Raw genomic sequence first — 17,250 nt, 5'->3', positions numbered from 1 at the left:
ATTCATGCAAGATGTCGAGCATTGTTTCGTCCTTCTTATGTACCCAGTGTGGAATTGATGGCGTGCTTTGTCTCCGGGAGTTCACCATCTCAGAAATCCTCATTAGGGTTACCCAATCTCTATCAATAACCATAGAAAAACGTGACTAACATACCCAAACCTATATATATTTCTATATATTTAAAACCCTATACAAACAAGAGCCTGTTACGAAAACAGATATTATTTCCTCCATTCTTCTCCTCTACGTTTCGTGAACCAAAGATGTAAATAATTTCTTCTTATTCATCGTCATAAACGTCACTCGTATCCTATTTATACTCACTGATCACAAAAACAACAACAAACATACCAAAATAAACTGCCGTAACATCTCTATCTGTTGCAATGACGAAATCCATCGTTTTCCTTAGCTTTTTCATGTCCCTGTCGCTGCAGTATTCCATAACATCAGCTGCTCTGGCAACGTGTGCGCCTCCGCCTGCAATTCAATGCAAAAACAACAACTCCTCGTGCGAGGTCTTCAACTTCCAAGGAGTTTGGGACGACCGCGCAGTTTGCATGGCTCAGAACTCTGCATGGCCGACGTCAGAAGCGGAGCTTTTGGCGGCTGTGGCGAACGCGGTGAAAAACAAGCAGAAAATCAGAGTTGTGAGCAAATTGTCTCACAGCGAGCCCAAATTGGTGTGCGTGGAAAGCGGCGGCCTGATCATCTCCACACAAAACTACGCATCTGTGATTGAAGTGAATAAGACGGCCATGACAATTAGGGTTCAGGCGGGAACGCAGATGATCGACGTCTTGGAAGCCGCCGCCAAAGAAGGATTGGCTCTGAACGCCATGATTTACTGGAGCGGGGTCTCCGCCGCCGGCGTCATTTCCACCGGCGCCCATGACAGCGGCCTCGCCGGAAAAGGCAGTGGCGTTTATGAGTACGTGGTGGGAATGAGATTAATTGTTCCTGCGCCTCCATCTGAAGGGTACGCGAAGGTGATTGATTTGGGGAAATTTGATGAGGATTTGAATGCTGCGAGATTGTCTCTGGGTGCTCTTGGAGCTATTTCTGAAGTGACTTTTGCTTTGGAACCCATGTTCAAGCGATCTGTGTCGACTGTTGTTAGGGATGATGGGGATCTTGAGAATCAGGCGGAGAGTTTTCTGAGAGCCCATGAATTTGCGGATATTAATTGGATTCCCTCCCATGGGAAGGTGGTTTATATTCCCATCGATCGAGTTCCTGTGAGTGTTGCAGGAGATGGCGTGAATTCTATCATTGGCAGCGCGAGGAGAGTTGTTGACATCGAGAGAACTGCTGCTCAGTGTGAGTTTTGTGTTTTTGGTTTATAGTTTAGTTTGCATCTTGACGTGTTTGTTTATGATCTTTGATGTTTACCAAATAAAAATAGTTTTTTAGTGGAAGTAGAAGTAGAAATTTGTTTGCTGGAATAGGAATAGAAAATTTAAAATAAGATTTGGTCAAATAGAATAAGGAATAGGAATACATATTATCATTTTATCTCTAAAATGAGCTTATACCCATTCCAAAATATAGATGTTATTGGAATAACCATTCTTATTTCTAATATCCATTTCTATTCTCCATTCCTATGCCTTCAATGCAACCAAACAGGATGATTGAATAAGGATTAAATCTTGTCTTTCAAAGAAGGGTTAACTTTTCTTGTTTTTATGGTGGTTTTTGTATATAGGATCAAAACTGGGAAAAAAAGAAGTTAAAGAATATTGTTTTATCACAATTTTCAATTTGTCTTTGTGTTTGTTTATGAACTTTGATGTTTGCCAAATAAATGAAAACATTATTAATTTTTTTTTGTGGAAGCAGAAATTAAAAGTATAATATTTAAAATAAGGATTAGGTCTTGTTATTTAAATAAGGGTTAATTTTTATTTTTATGAGAAGTGTTATATTTAGTATCAAAATTGGGGGAAAAAATATGATGAAAAGGTAGTTTGAGCACTTTCTTGATGTTGCTTAGATGGTTTGAGTACTTTGTGTCATATTGGTTTGTCTTTAGATTCTATTTTGAATTTTTGTTGTTCTTATTCAAACATAGATGTAGATTTTCTCTTTTGAATTATTTTGTTTTACCACTATTTTCAATTTTCATGATGTTGCTTGTATGAGTATAATGGTTTGATTAATAAATAACTGTATATCTTGATGTGTTTGTCTATAATCTTTAACTTTTTACCAAGTAAATATAAAGATTAGGTCTTGTTATTCAAAGGAGGGTTAACTTTTTCTTGTCATCCTAGGATTTCCATTCATGTCAAAGTTGAGGAAAATTTATATTGTGGAAAAGATGGTTTGTGCACTTTCTTGTTGTAGTGGGTTTATCTTAGATTCTATTTTAGGCTCTTGTTGTTTTTAGTGAAACTTAGATATAAGTTCTTTATTTTTGAAAAAAAAAATGCTACTATTTTCAATTTTCATGGTTCTTGTAATACTAAACGGTATTTTAAATCATTTTAGATTTATTTATGAACTTTTATAAAATCTATTCCTGGTTGTATTTTATTTTATGTTTTGTGTATTTTTATATTGGTTAATTAAGATAGATGACTTTATTTTATCTAATTTACAAGTGGTAAGGATTTTGGGGTCCATTTGTCTCATTTGAGGAAGTCATAGGCTTTTATGTTCATCTTTTTTAAACATCCCAACAAATTATGATAAGGAGTTTTGGAAAAAGTGTATCTTAACACATCTTGTGTGGCTTGACTTTTTGTCTTATCTATATATACGCATCTCTAAACTAGACACACAGAGAAATAGCTATAACTGGATCTTCATCATCAGTAACCATGTTGTAGTATGAATTATTTTTTAGTATTTATTTTATCACTATCTACGATGTATTCTAAGGTTTTACCAATATTTTTTTCTCTTCTAATTCTCTTGCCTTTTTTAAGTATTTACCTTCTAGTTTTCCTTTCATGCATTAGTTTTGATGTAAGAAGTGTGTTTCTTCATTTTCATCTCAATATATTGTGGTCTTGTTCATAATATTCATAAATATTTTATTTCTACTCCATCATAAAATTTATTTTGTGCTATTTAACAATCCTTATATATACTTCATCAACATCTCTATATTCATCACATCAATACCAAATCATATTACACTTGCTTGATACTTATTATTTTTGAAATTAAAAAGCAACCAAAATGGGGGTGGACCCAATAAACAAAATGTTGTAGAACAACTAAAAGCTAGATACAACATATACTAACATAGCCCCACATCAAAGTGTCACAAAATCTAACCATCGCTAAGAAACTACAAGCAATCATAAACATACTATATACATAGCCAATATTAACTAAAAATCCAAAAAATCACCATGAATAGAGCCCACATGGTTGAGTACCAAATAAAGAAACATAAAAGAAAACTAAAGCAAGAAGGAGAGTTATCTTCCTTATTCTTCTCCTTCCCCTCTGGCTTTTCCAACAACAATTACAACCAATCATCAGCTAGGAACCTTTGGAGGGAACTTGTGGCATCCACCCCTGTTGTAGCAGTAAGGCCTTCTTTCTCAACATTTAGAAGGTGAAGAGTTGAATTCATCGAATGCATAACCCTAATCACAAACCTAGCTACATCATCAAATCTTTGTTCGGCAATATCTTGCCTCTCCTCCATTTTCTTGAAACTTCTTTCAATGGTTGCCAAATCCTTACCATGATTTTGTTTTTCACCTCCAGCAATCCCCTCAAGGTCCTTATTCTAGATCTTCTTTCCTTTTTCATGCTAACGTGGAGGGGAGGTGAGAGTCTCACCCTTTTCACCCACCCATTTAGAGTTGTTAGGAGTATCATTCTTGAGGGTATCAATAGGTCTACTTTCTCTTCATTTCCCTTCACTAGTTGTCTCCTCTTCCTCATCATCAATGTATTTATTCTTGAAAGATTTATTTTACTATGTTTTCTGTAGGGTTTTTTTTTTTGCCACTACCAGTGGAATCTAAACTAGCAAAGTGCTTATGTTTGGCCTTGGGATCTATTTTCACATTTTTTTCTTATTCCTAAGGATCCTTTGTCTTCCTCCTTTCATTTCTACATCAAATTCCACTATCTAAATATCCTTCTCCATTTTTATTTTCTTAAGAATATGGTGCAAAGAGGACTTGGGGCTTTTAGTATCAACATTTTGTTGCAAACATTAACATTTTATTTTATTGTAATAATTATATTTATGTATCTTCCATTCCTATAGTCCTAAAGAAAATAAAAATATTTATTAGTTTCTAAATTTTTCTCATTATTATAAATATCAGTCTCATTTATTAATTGTAAATATGAGAAAAATATATAATAAGTGGTTGAATCAAAAGAATATCAAAAAAATTAGAGGTTCTTCATAATGTTATTTTACCTTGTGCAATAAATTGGTCCAATTTTTCACATTAACATTTATATTGAAAGATTTATATTTATTTTTATCTACTTCTTGAAAACAAGATAATTTTGAACAAGATTCAATTAATTTTTTTCCACTCTACAACTACCTACCCCTAGCCCATTCGTTAGCTTCAACCTTTTCATCCCCTTTATAGTGTCCCCTGCCCTTGCTCAATGCCTCTCTTGGTAGGTCATGGGAGCTTTCCTTGGTCCTCGCTCATGACACTAGGGCCAACTATCTCCTATCTAGGTGTTATTTTTCCTCTTCCTCCACTTGTTTTGGCCACCATTGGACCCATTCCTCCAATGATTATACCTGGAGGAAGTCCTTTTGCAGAAAAAGTTTTGGGAGGTAGTATTTTAGGGTCTTCCTATTCCATAACTAAAGGTTCCTTCACTATAAAAGGTAACACGATCTTGATTCCTAATGATATCATTGATAATTTTGTGGTAGGGTTGGATTTGGCCCTAGTACTCTTTAGACCGACTATCGATCAACTAAGAAAATGGGTTGCCTCTACCTGGGCTCTTAAAGGAAGTATTAAGATTAATGCTCTCACGAATGGATTATTTGTTTTGTCCCTTGTAGTTAAGGAGGATTTTATTTTTTCCTTAATGAATAGACCCTGGGCTCTAGGCTCTAGCTCCAAGAAAATTATTAATGTGTGTAAGTGGAAACCTAAACTAGACCCAGTCATTGACTTTGGTGCTTCTGCACCCACATGGGTTAGGCTTCCAGAACTCCCCTAGAGTTCTAGAATAATGAGGTTTTTGAAGGCATTTTCGAAATTCTTGGATCCCTGCTATTAGTAGATAAAGTCACTCAAACAAAATCTCACTTTTTTTTTTGAAATAATTTGTGTCATTTTTTTAGTGAACAAGATTCTTCCTTCATCTATTACGCTTAATTCTAACTTGGGTTCCTATGTTCAACCACTAGTTTTTGTTTAAAGAAGACCTATTATGTGTGAATTGCAGAAGATTTGGTTACATTGACATTTCTTATCCTTCTTCTTCCCCATTGTCAAATGGGGGACCAAAGCAGGAGCTCCTTCTCAAGTACATCTGGTGGACCCTTCTTTGTGCTCAGAGACTCAGACTTGGTGCCAAGACCTATCCCCTCCCTTCCCCAAGGAAATGTCTAAAGCATCTAAACCCCCTCTTGCCAAATCAGGAACACTCCTCACCCCGGATGAGCAAAATATTTTGGATGAGTCTATGAAAGCCCTCCTCCCCTCTTCTCTAAGGAAGGAGGAGTCTAATCCCCCTTTCGGAGATAAATCTTACATTTCAGTGGTGCTTGCTTGTCCCAAATCCAAAGTATCTATAGCCTATAAGATAGTGCTTCCTACTTTGAGTGCTAATCTTCCTAATAGCCTTTGGGAAGCTAAATTTTCCTCAAAGGATGACTTTATTGAGGAATTCCAATGGAAGATAGTTAACAAGAACAAAAAGAACTATAAATTGGAGGTTAGAAAGAAAAAAAAGATAGATATGATAGCAAGAAAGGTAGTTGGTTCCAAACCCAAGGGACATTTGGTGGGAAGCCAAGGGTACTCTTGTTTAGGAGAACAAAATATAGGGATTAAGGCTTAATATACTTTATATTAAATTTTGCGCTTGGGTGTTAGTTAAGATTAGAGCAATCTTTGATTACTTTTTATGGTTAGAATCCTATTTTAGAACCTCAAGGGTATGAACATATTCTTCTTATTCAAGAAACTAAAATGAGCAAAGAAATTTTGGAGAAGGCTATGAATTTTTTTTCACTTGGAGCTTCTTGGATCTCCTAAGAATCTCAAGGAGCATCAGGTGGTCTTTCAGTTATATGGAATGGGAGCAAGTTGTTAGGTACTCTTTTGAACTCCTCCTCTCACTTTATTTCCACTACTTTCCATGATCTTTCCTTGTGGGGTCATGGAATATAATTAGTGTTTATACTCTGAATAATAAAGATCATAAAAAATATCTTTGGGACTCCCTATCCAACTTGATAAATAGTGGCAGTTCTAAATGGATGGTTATTGGCAACTTCAACTCCCCCTTCATCCTTTAGAAAATATTGAGGGGGACTAAGACTTCTTTGAAAGCATGGCATAGCTTGGGGAGTTCTTCCTTGACTCTGGCCTTATTGACCTCAAACTTAGGTGGGCTAGTTTAATGTGGTCTAATAGGAGACAGGACTCTAGCCTTATCTAGGTGAGGCTTGACAAGGCTTCTCTCTCTCCTAACTGGACTAACTTGGATGATTTCTCTCTAAATGCTAAACCCTGAACTAGATCATATCATAATGCTACCCTCCTAGAGTAGAAATTAGGGAAAAAGGTGGATGGTCCCTTTCAATTTGAAAATATGTGACTCTTTAATCACTATCTTAGAGCCCTAATTGATTCTTTGTGGAATAGGCCTGCTAACTCCTCTATGTTGATTAATTTTGAGATGAAGCTATGGGTGGTAATGGATAAAGTAAGGAAGTGGAACAAGGTGTCCTTTGGTAATATTTTTGAAAAAAAATTAGGTCATCGAGGGCAATTTGGTGGAGGTGTGGGCTTCTCAAGAGATCAATAGCTAGGACAAGGACATGAGCTTGTAGGAACAAGCCCTTAGAGACCAATGAATCTCTCTCTCTCTCAATCCAAGGGGAAACATTTTGGAAACAAGATTCCTAGTTCCAATGCCTTAAATAAGGAGATAAAAACACTAGGTTCTCTCATCAAACAACTATGAAATACAGAAGTAGAAATTGAAAAAGATCCCCTGTCATGCCTAGGGGGGAGGTGGTCAAAGATGAGGAAGACATCAACACTACGATTATCAATTTCTTTATTCAACATGATCCCCATAACCTTGATGTGGAAGACCCCTAAAACCTACTTGGGTGTAATCACCTTTTAGTTATGGGTGAATAAAGAAGAAATTAGAGATGCTTATTTTTCCTTCCAAGTTTTCAAATTTCTTGGACCTAATGGGTTCCCCCAATTTTTTTTCAAGAATAATAGGAGATTATAGAAGATGATGTTTATAAGGTGGTTTGTCACTTCTTTAGTACTAGAGTTATGGAGGACATAACCAACTAGGTTTATCTAGCCCTTATTTCTAAAATGAGGGACCCTTCCTCTATGAATGACTATTGGCCTATTAGTCTATGTAATACCATCTATAATATTATTGCTAAAGTCATGGTGAATAGATTGGAACCGATCTTAGATAAGCTGGTTTTTAAAAATATGAAAGGCTTTGTTGGAGGGAAAAATATAATGGATATTGTTATCACTACATATGAGCTTATTCACTCTATGAAAGCTAATGATAAGGCTATTGTGGCCCTTACACTAGACATTTATAAGGCTTATGATTGTGTCAATTGGTCCTTCCTTGGCAAGGTTTTGTCTAGATTTGGGATTAAAGGGATATTTTACAGGATTATTATGAGTTGTGTTACTACCATGAAATATGTTGTTCTAGTCAATGGAAATCCTACAAGGTTTTTTTTCTACACACAAGGGCATGAGACAAGAAGACCCCCTCTTGCCTTATATATTCATCTTCATGGTTGAAGTTCTAGGAAGGAACCTTTCTAAACTTTAATGGGGCAATTCTATTTTGGGAGTTAAAGTTGCCTCTAGACTTCCTCCTTCCACTCACTAATAGTTTGTGGGTGATATGGTTCTCTTCGATGAAGCTCTAATTAAGGAGGTTGCCTCTTGGAAATCCTTACTTGCAGACTTTCATATAAGTAATCCCTTCTTCTTCAAAACTAGTGAAGCAGTTTCGCTAAGAATATCTAGGTTGTTGGGATGTAGTATTGTTGGTATCCCTGATATCTAACTTTGTCTCCCCTTCTCCCCGATGAAACCCAATCAATCCTACTAGAATAGTATCATAGAGAAATTCCAAAGGAAATTAGCAAACAAGAAAGGTAAACTCCTAAGTTTGGGTGGAAAATTATTTCTTCTTAAAGTGTGTCTCCAAAGTATCTCGGTTTACTCTATGAACTTTTCCCTCATGCTAGCGAAGGTGGCTGTAGCTTTTGAGAAGTTCTAGAAATTTTCCTTTGGTTTGGTATGGAGGAAAGAAAAAAAATGCCCCTAGTCTACTGGAATCAATTGTGAAAACCAAAAAAGGAAGTAGGCTTAAGGATAATAAGTTTCAAAAAATGAACAAAGCCTTAGTTTCCAAAATTGGATGGTTTTTCTTGGAGGACTCTAAAGAATGGACAAAAATATTAGATATAAATATTTGTATTTTGGCCCTTCTAGCCTCTACCTTAATGTTGACAATGTTAATGGTACTTCAATGTTATAAAAAAAACTTCTAAAATTGAAAGGAACTTTTAGAAGTGGATGCAAGAAGCTATTTGGTAATGGAAGGAACACTCACTTTTGGTCTCAAACCTGGGCAGGCAAAAAACCACTCCAGGAATTGTTCTCTAACCAAGATCTTAAAAACTAGTTATCATATAGAATTAGTATAAGAGTGGAAAACCATATTATTTGGAGAAATGGAAATGTTGAGTGGTAAAATTTGGAAAACATATGGATTTGACAAATGGAGGCCAAAAGGAATGCTAATATAAGAAGGGAGGAGATTTGGATCCTAAAAGAGATTTTACCAGATCCTATTTTGTTTAATAATTTGCAAGAGGACAAATGGGTTTGGAAACATAATGTAGTAATAGTCTCTTCTCAGTAGATCAAGTGGAAGAAGCTAACCATCTTTGGAAAGAGGTATGGATTCCTAACCTTCCCCTTAAGATTAATTTATTTTTGTAAGTGGTGGCCCATAAAAAAAATGACTTTAGATAATCTCAATAAGACTGGCTACAGTTTTGCTAACAAGTGTGATCTTTGTGAGAAGGACACAGAAACAATAGATCACTTGTTTATTCATTGTTCCTTCTCTAGAGAACTTTGGAGTCTTGTCTTGAAGGAGATTTGGATTAATATGGTGATGTCTTTCTCTATCAAAACCCTCATAGTGCAATGGAGTAATAATGCATTTACCCATCTAGTTCTTAAAAACCTTTGGCTTATTTTACTTCCCACAATGGCTTGATCTATATGGAAGGAAATAAACAACATAATTTTCAAAGAAGAAAAAATGAAAGTCTAGCCATATTCTACATTCTTAAGATAATTATCAAAGAAAAGATTAAAAATACAGGTTTCCCCAAAGTTATTTCCTTCCCTAGTCTATTAAATTTAAGAATTAAACAAGATTGGAATGTTACTTAGAGCCTGATAAATATGAACTGGAATAGTATATGGAATAGGAAGCAATACATATGGATCCCCCTAAAGATAACCAGATTAAATGTAAGGTTGATGGATGCACTAAGGCAAATTCAGGTATAACGAGGGCAGGAGGTCTTATAAGAAATAGTAGAGGTCTTCTTATCTTGGTATTTGCTAAGAACCTTGAAGTTAACTCTGACAACTATACTAAGGGCATGGCTATGTGGTATGGGGTGAAGAAGTTACAAGATTTTGGAGCAATCAATGTAGAAGTGGAACAAAACTCTAAGCTAATAATAGACATCCTTCTAAATAAGGCAATATGTCCATGGCATATTCAGATTCTAATGAATGATTGTAAAAGGTGCCTTTTATCCTTCCAACTAGTTAAAATTAGTCATACTCTAAGAGAGGAAAATAAATCTATTGATTTCCTATCTAACTAGGGATTGCAATTTCATAATTGGAATCATGTATCCATGATGGAAAGCCATAAATAACTAAAAAATATTGTTCTTTATGAAGAAAGAAATGCTCAAGTATGAGGAAAGGGAATCAAGGAAATGGTACTCAATATCCAACATGTGTAAGGTTGGGATTAAGGGTATCCAAGTTATGATGTTGATTTTAACACTATCTTCTATGTAGAAAATTATGAGTAGATTGAGCAAGGAATTGAGCAAGAACTTTAGGGACAATAATTATTTCAAATCCTTTGATCCGTGGAAACTTAGCTTTACTAAATTTAGTAAAGTTTTCTTTCAAATTAAAATTATTAAATTTTTAGTAGAAAGGGAAAGGATGTCTATTCTAAAAACTCACAATCATGGTATTATTTCTAAGCTAAGCAAAATTTGGTTAAATCAGTTGAAGAGTGTTAGTCATTAATGGGATTGGAAATGTGGCATAAAGGGTAATAATGACTTGTCATTTCAAAAGCTATAAAGTTTCAAGTTGTAATGTTAAGGGTTTCTCGAGAAATGATGAAGCTTGTGAGAAGGGTATTATCATTACTATAAATTGTTAGAGTATTATTAATAACAACATTGATAAAATGTTTCTTTGGCTCTCTGGTAATTTTTGTAGTTCAAGTTTGGTTTCTTTGGGTGGTTTGAGGACTGAGTTTATGATGCAGAAGGATATATATGAATGGGGCATTTTGAGGTTTAATTCTAAAAATCTAGAAGGTACCCAAAATTTTGATTATAAGGCTTACATTATGGGAGGTCCCCCAAAGTGTGTTGAGCTGAGAAGTTTTAGAGAGTTATTGCATAATAGAGAAATATGGAATTACTTCAAGAGGGTAAGGTTGGACAAATATATTGAGACCATGAGAGGCCATAACTCAATGCTCTCGATGAAGTTCACCAACTCCTGGTATAAGGGATTTAGGTGACCGTTGGTAGTGTCAAGTTTTTGGTGACTCCTCAATTGATTGGTGAAGTGAAGGGTTTTCTTTGTGAATGGGAGAAGGTCGACAGTAAGGGCACTGGAGATTACAACAAGTTCAAACACAAGCTCTTTGAGGGCATGAAGGGGTCAGTTAGGATTAAATCTGGTAACAGGTATGATCTTATCTCTCTCCCTAGTCCATTTGCCATTGTTTAAATTGGGTTCAAGGCCCTAATCCTTCCTCCTTTAATCAAAAACTTTATTTTTAACTTCAACATATTTCTTCTTTCTCAAGATAAATTTTCTTCGATTGATATGTCAATATTTCTTTCTATACCAAAATTGAAGGCTTTAGTTTGAGCAATATTACCTACCATGGGTATCTTGTACATATGAAAGTAAACATTCAAAAAATATCCTCTTGCATTTTTTTAAGAATCTTAATTTTCATCTACATCTCTATCTTGTGGGTGATCCTACAAAACTATGTCTCACTTTTTCCTATGAAGAAAAATTGCATGATCCCAAAATTTTGATTTTTGACCTGAAGGCATTTGTTTGTAAAAAGGAGGTTTTCCACAAATTTGGCATTCACTTAAAATATTCCTAACTTGTGTGAACCATAGTTTATACAAATTTAAAGATTTTTTTGAACATGGGTTTGCCAAAAGGAGGTTTTCTCAAAGGGGGTTCACTCAAACCCTCTAAATTTGGCTTGCCTCACCAAAACCAACTTTTTCTGTAAAATTCTACCCTTTTAAGCCCTCAATCAAGGACCAAATAAAATAATATTCTAAAACAAAAAGTCCAAATTATTCTTCTCAAATCAAACTTTACAATGAATATTATATAATATATATCAAGTTCATTGGGACTTAATATTTTTAGTTTAATGAAACATAGGTTCTATGACCATTTAACAGCTTATCAGTTCAATTCTTCTAGATAAATTGTAAGCCATGGCAAAAAATATGAAAAATAACTAAGAAATAAGTATTAATGTTATCTTTCTATCAAAAAATTTAATTTCGATATAAAAAAATTAAGTTAGAGTGATCTGAATAAATCTGTGTACAAATTATAGTCAATGTCACTTCATAACTCAATAAAGTATAAAAATATTTAATCAAATTAAATGAAAAAAATTGGACTCTCCAAATATTGGTTTTTATAAACATAAATTTAAAAGAACTGTATTTTTATCATTTTTGCAAAAATGTAATGCAAATCAAAGTGAGTGTCACTCCTTGGAAATATTTATCTTTCAGACAAACCACTATCTGAAGGAGAAGGATAAATGAAGATAAATCAAATCCAATTTTCTTCTAAAATTATATTTAGAAACTAAAACCAAAATGATAAAAGTCACTAGCTTATATCATATTCAGATTCTTAATAATTTTGTAGTAATATGTGTCTAAAAGAAGAAGAAAAAAATCAAAATGTTCGTCTCAATATCAAAGTTAGACAAAAAGTGGAACATAGTATTATGGGATCACCCAAATATTTAGTCTTTACACATTATTAATTATATTTTTATTGCATCCCTTAAATCTATATTTTTTCTCATGTATAAGCTAAAATGATCAACATCGAGGTAAAATTAAATCAACTTAATATAATTATGTCCTCTTTAAGTTCCCTTTGATGCCCAAAACCCCTAAAACCATCATAGGATACTGACATAAGAATCTCCTACCATCAATGTGAGTCTCACCTCCCACATCTCCAACATAGCATTTAGTCTTCTAGAGGTCGAGGATCTTGTCATAGCCCAACAAAATACTAGTGTAGGATTTCACAAAGAATCTCTTGCGATCACACTAGAAACCAACCTACAAAACAACAACATCCAAAAGTAGATGGGGCACAAAAACAATAACCTCCTACCAAGGGAAAGGAAGCCCCAATCTACACCAAACATTATCCAAACTATCATTGAACCAATAGAGGCATCCATTAAGCCCATCTGGATCATCGTCTACCTTAGATTCTCCTTAGAGTTCTCGACTAGACCTTGAAACCCTATCTACACCTCTACTCCCGCTCATCCCACTTGTTATATTTTATCTATTTTTATAAGCTTCTAATTCTTGAGAATATTCAAAGGAGGTGAATTATTTCTTTACTATAATGTTAATTTGGGATATTAACCACTCAATAAAATTTTGATGACTATATAGAATGTACAACTTATAAACCTTGTTCAAAATTGGGGAGTAATTAGGCATATTATTTGTAGAAGTGGGGTCTTGTAAGTGGGTCAAGGACACATTGAGAGGGAATTTAGGGTCATCTTGGTACTTATGGATCTTGGGAATAGGGGATGGTAAATTTATGGTCTAACTAGACATGTTGATAGGGGAGTTTCAAATGGTCTGGTATTAGACCGAGTGGACCAAGAAGATGAAAAATCCTTAGACATAAAAAGTACTAATATTGAGAAATCTTATTTTATGCAAAGGATTAACCTTGTTCAAGCTAGTGGCTAGGGGAAACTAAGATGGGTTGGGTATCCTTGGGTCTTTTTACAAGTTACAGAGATCCATAATAAAAAGAGGGTAAGGTTTGTTATCAACAACCTTCAAGAACTAGGCCAAATGGAATTTATAACTTAGACAAAAAATCAAACCTTGGTGGAGATAAGGTTCCATAATTTTTTAACTTTCTGATTAAATGTGATATAGATGATAAAATTGAAAATGGGAAATTAAGTTTGGTATAATGTTGACAATGATTTAACATACGAGAGAGGTTAGAGTGACAGTGTTTGAAATTTCCTTACAATGTGATGAATATGATCAATGCCAGTACCACATATGTCTATTCCCTAGGTACTATTTCCCTATTAAACCCATTTACAATCACAAAATATTATTACTAAGCCCAATAAAACTCTTGAGAACCTACTTGAAGTACCAATGTAAGTTTCTAGAAATGACTTTTTATTTCATGATCTAGCCAATTACATTCTCTATATAGTCTCCATCAAGACCTTAAAGGAAACACCACCAATAGTGATATTTGGCCATTGTCCCAAGCCTCCACAAATTTCTCAGAGAACTTAGGATCCAACCCTTTTTAACACCTTCAATTTAATTATTAACATGTGGACCTTGATTTTAGAATGGTCCAAAGAATAATTCTAATCTTATATTCATTTTAATTATCCAACTTAATCTATTTAAGATCATCTCACATGGTTTCATTATAGAGAAAATTCATAGAGATAATTGCATGGAAATTTTGACCCCTAACCATGGAAAAGATGAAAAAGAAAAATAAAACATCTTAAAACATCTCAAATACCACAAATAGTCATGATCTTTTATCATAACTAGTGTATATTAAGAAGGTGTGACCTTTAACAATATTGGTCATATCTTGCCTGATCTCCTCACAATCTTGTTTAGGTAATTCTTGAACCACAAACCAAGTTTGTGGGGTTTCATATATAAATTCAATGCTACACAATTTTCTTTCTAGAATGTATGTTGGCATTTGAAATCATTTGTCTTAGCAATTAAATCTATGCATCTCATGATTAAGTCCTTAGTTTTCCATCTTGGGTTATGAGACCTTGTAAGCACTATAATTACATTGAGGGTATCTCCCTCAATAATTACCTTTTTGAATCCCTAATTAACCTCCAAATAATTCCCATAAAATCCACTAGCACCTCATTCATATGAGAGTTGTTCAGACACCCAAGTTAACTATATAGGAAAGAAAAAAAATCACTTCTATATCTAATGATACTAGCCCCACCAACCCCACCATGGTTACTAATTAAAGAGATATCAAAATTTAATATAAGTTAATTGTTAAGAAACAAGTTAATAATTTATTTTAATATTGACCATATCATAATAGAGATAGCATTTTTATAGACTGTATTAATTATTAATTTATGTAAGATCATGTAAATACTTTTTTATCAACATTTTAGTTCATTAAATTATAAAATTTCTTAATTAGATTGATGAAGGTTAAACTATGTTCAAGCATCAAATTGTATTATAAAAATATTTATTATAAACTAAAATATTTAAAATTAAATCATAAAATATTTTTATATTATAGTAATGGCAGTATTTATATAGAAAGATTAAATTCCATTGATTTAGATAAAAGTTGATTTTTTGCATATTAAACTCACTCCAGACTAGTTCTTCCTCTTCATAACATATTTTCCTTTTATGTTCTCGCAATCTCCCTATTGCATATTTACTTCTACTCCCTCTTGGTCTTCTCTCCATGCATTGTTTCTAACTCCAACCCTTGCTCCCCACTCTAGACTTATGTATCTATTTTCTACATCTTCCTCTTTTACATTATACAAAATTAAATGAATTAGTATTTTTTAATCTTGTTTAAATTTGGATAGGTATTAAATAATTTTTTATATTTTTCAATATATATTTCTTTAGAATTAATAAAATATGGTATAAAATTTTTAAATTTTTCTTCAATAAAATTCTTAATATTGTATTTATTTAATAAGTTAATATATAGCTAAGACATTATAATAGTAGTTAGGAAAAAAAAAAAATATTCAAGGTTCTCATCATACTTTTAATTAAAATATTTTTTAAAGGTATTTTCGTGTATCTTTATCCAATTATTTTATTTGAACATGCAGATGAAGCAATCCAAGAGAAAGAAGACATTGAAGCTATATGTAGAGTACTCACAAATATGACACTTGATCTTGCAATTAATGGTAGTGGATTTTTAAATGATGGGAAAAATTTTACAGGGTATCCAATAATAGGATTCAACAACCTCATGCAAACATCTGGTGGATGCCAAGCAGGAAGATACTCTATGAGTTGTACTCCCACATCAATTTTAGATAAAAATGAGACAGTTTGTCAATGGGATAGAAGAATATATGCTACCTTATACTTTGGAGTAGAACTAAGAGTGCCTATATCTGATTTGCCCAAAGTAATAAAAGATGTTAAGAAGCTTAGGAATTTGAATCCTCAAAAATTATGTGATATGACCGGAGTATTTTTACGTTCTATAAAAGAGTCAAAGGCATATTTAGGACCTAAGAGTGATCTAGTTACATTAGACATGATGAATTATAGGTCAAGAGAAGTTGGCACACCCAAGTGGAATGAGGATGTATATGAAGAGATTGAACAAATGATAATTGAGAAGTATGGTGGTGTGTTACATTGGGGTAAATCAGGGGGTTACTTGTTTCAAGGATTGGCTAAGAAGGCAACTAATTTAGAAAAGTTCTTGGAGGTAAAGAAGAAATTTGATTCATTTGGAGTTTTTTCTAATGAATGGACAGATGGTTTGTTTGGGATAGGAGGAGGAAGTCTAGAGAAATTTAGAGATGGATGTGCATTGGACAAGGTTTGCAAGTGTAGAGAAGATAGGCATTGTGCTCCCCAAAAAGGGTACTTTTGTAAACCAGGTAAAGTTTGGAAGAAGGCACGTGTTTGCACAAAAATTAATAAATAATTTTTTTTCCTCTTTGTATAAAAATATTTTATTTTTTCAATATAATAAATAAAAAATGTATTCAGTACCGATTTCTTAGAATATTGTGTAGCTTGGTATCTCAAATTCTACAAAATACTATATATAATATTTGGTTATGTATTATATGAATTATTTTAATTATGATATTTATTATGGTCTAGAGTTCAAATAATTCATTTTTAAAATATATATATTCTCTAGACTTTTTTTAAAAAATAGTAGCTTCAAATTTGAAAAAAAAAAATTAAGTTACTTTGTTTTTTAAAAACTAATAAATAAAAAATTTAACTTGTGGAAGATAAATGAATAAATTAATTCAATTATTTTTTAAATAAAAATATATTTCTTTTATATTTTTGTTTTGTTTTATTTTAGTCGATAAATGACCAAAGCCTTGATTTTTTTATAAATAATTAAAATAATTTTACTCCTTGTTCAAATGTGAGTAGTAGGAAAATGGGGGGAAAGTAAACCCTTTTTGTAATCTTAATTCTAAACAATATTGATAATTAAAATTAAAATAATAAGAAGGAAAAAGCCTACAACACAATGGTAAATTGTGAGCCTCTTATCCAGGAGGTCTTGAGTTCGAGCCTACTTAAGCTTAATAAATAATAATACTTAATCACAACATAATAATTAATATTGGCTTCAACCTCTTATCGATCAAAAAAAATTAAGATTAGTTGATGATTT

General features: G+C 33.2%; 1 protein-coding gene across 1 annotated transcript; it reads left to right on the top strand.

Annotated features, from left to right (window-relative positions):
* Positions 1-218: 218 nt before the first annotated feature.
* Positions 219-16,614, top strand: LOC149556036 (putative L-gulonolactone oxidase 6). Its single transcript, XM_089830158.1, has 2 exons — positions 219-1,321; positions 15,695-16,614. Exons 1-2 carry the CDS (start codon positions 388-390, stop codon positions 16,531-16,533), a joined length of 1,773 nt encoding a protein of 590 aa, XP_089686284.1. The 5' UTR covers positions 219-387; the 3' UTR covers positions 16,534-16,614.
* The last annotated feature ends 636 nt before the right edge of the window (positions 16,615-17,250 follow it).

The sequence above is a fragment of the Cupressus sempervirens genome, chromosome 5 (assembly GCF_028749045.1).
Source record: "Cupressus sempervirens isolate cs-2001-9-10 chromosome 5, ASM2874904v1, whole genome shotgun sequence".
In the NCBI taxonomy this organism is placed as follows: domain Eukaryota; kingdom Viridiplantae; phylum Streptophyta; class Pinopsida; order Cupressales; family Cupressaceae; genus Cupressus; species Cupressus sempervirens.
This window is presented reverse-complemented; position numbering and strand designations above follow the sequence as displayed.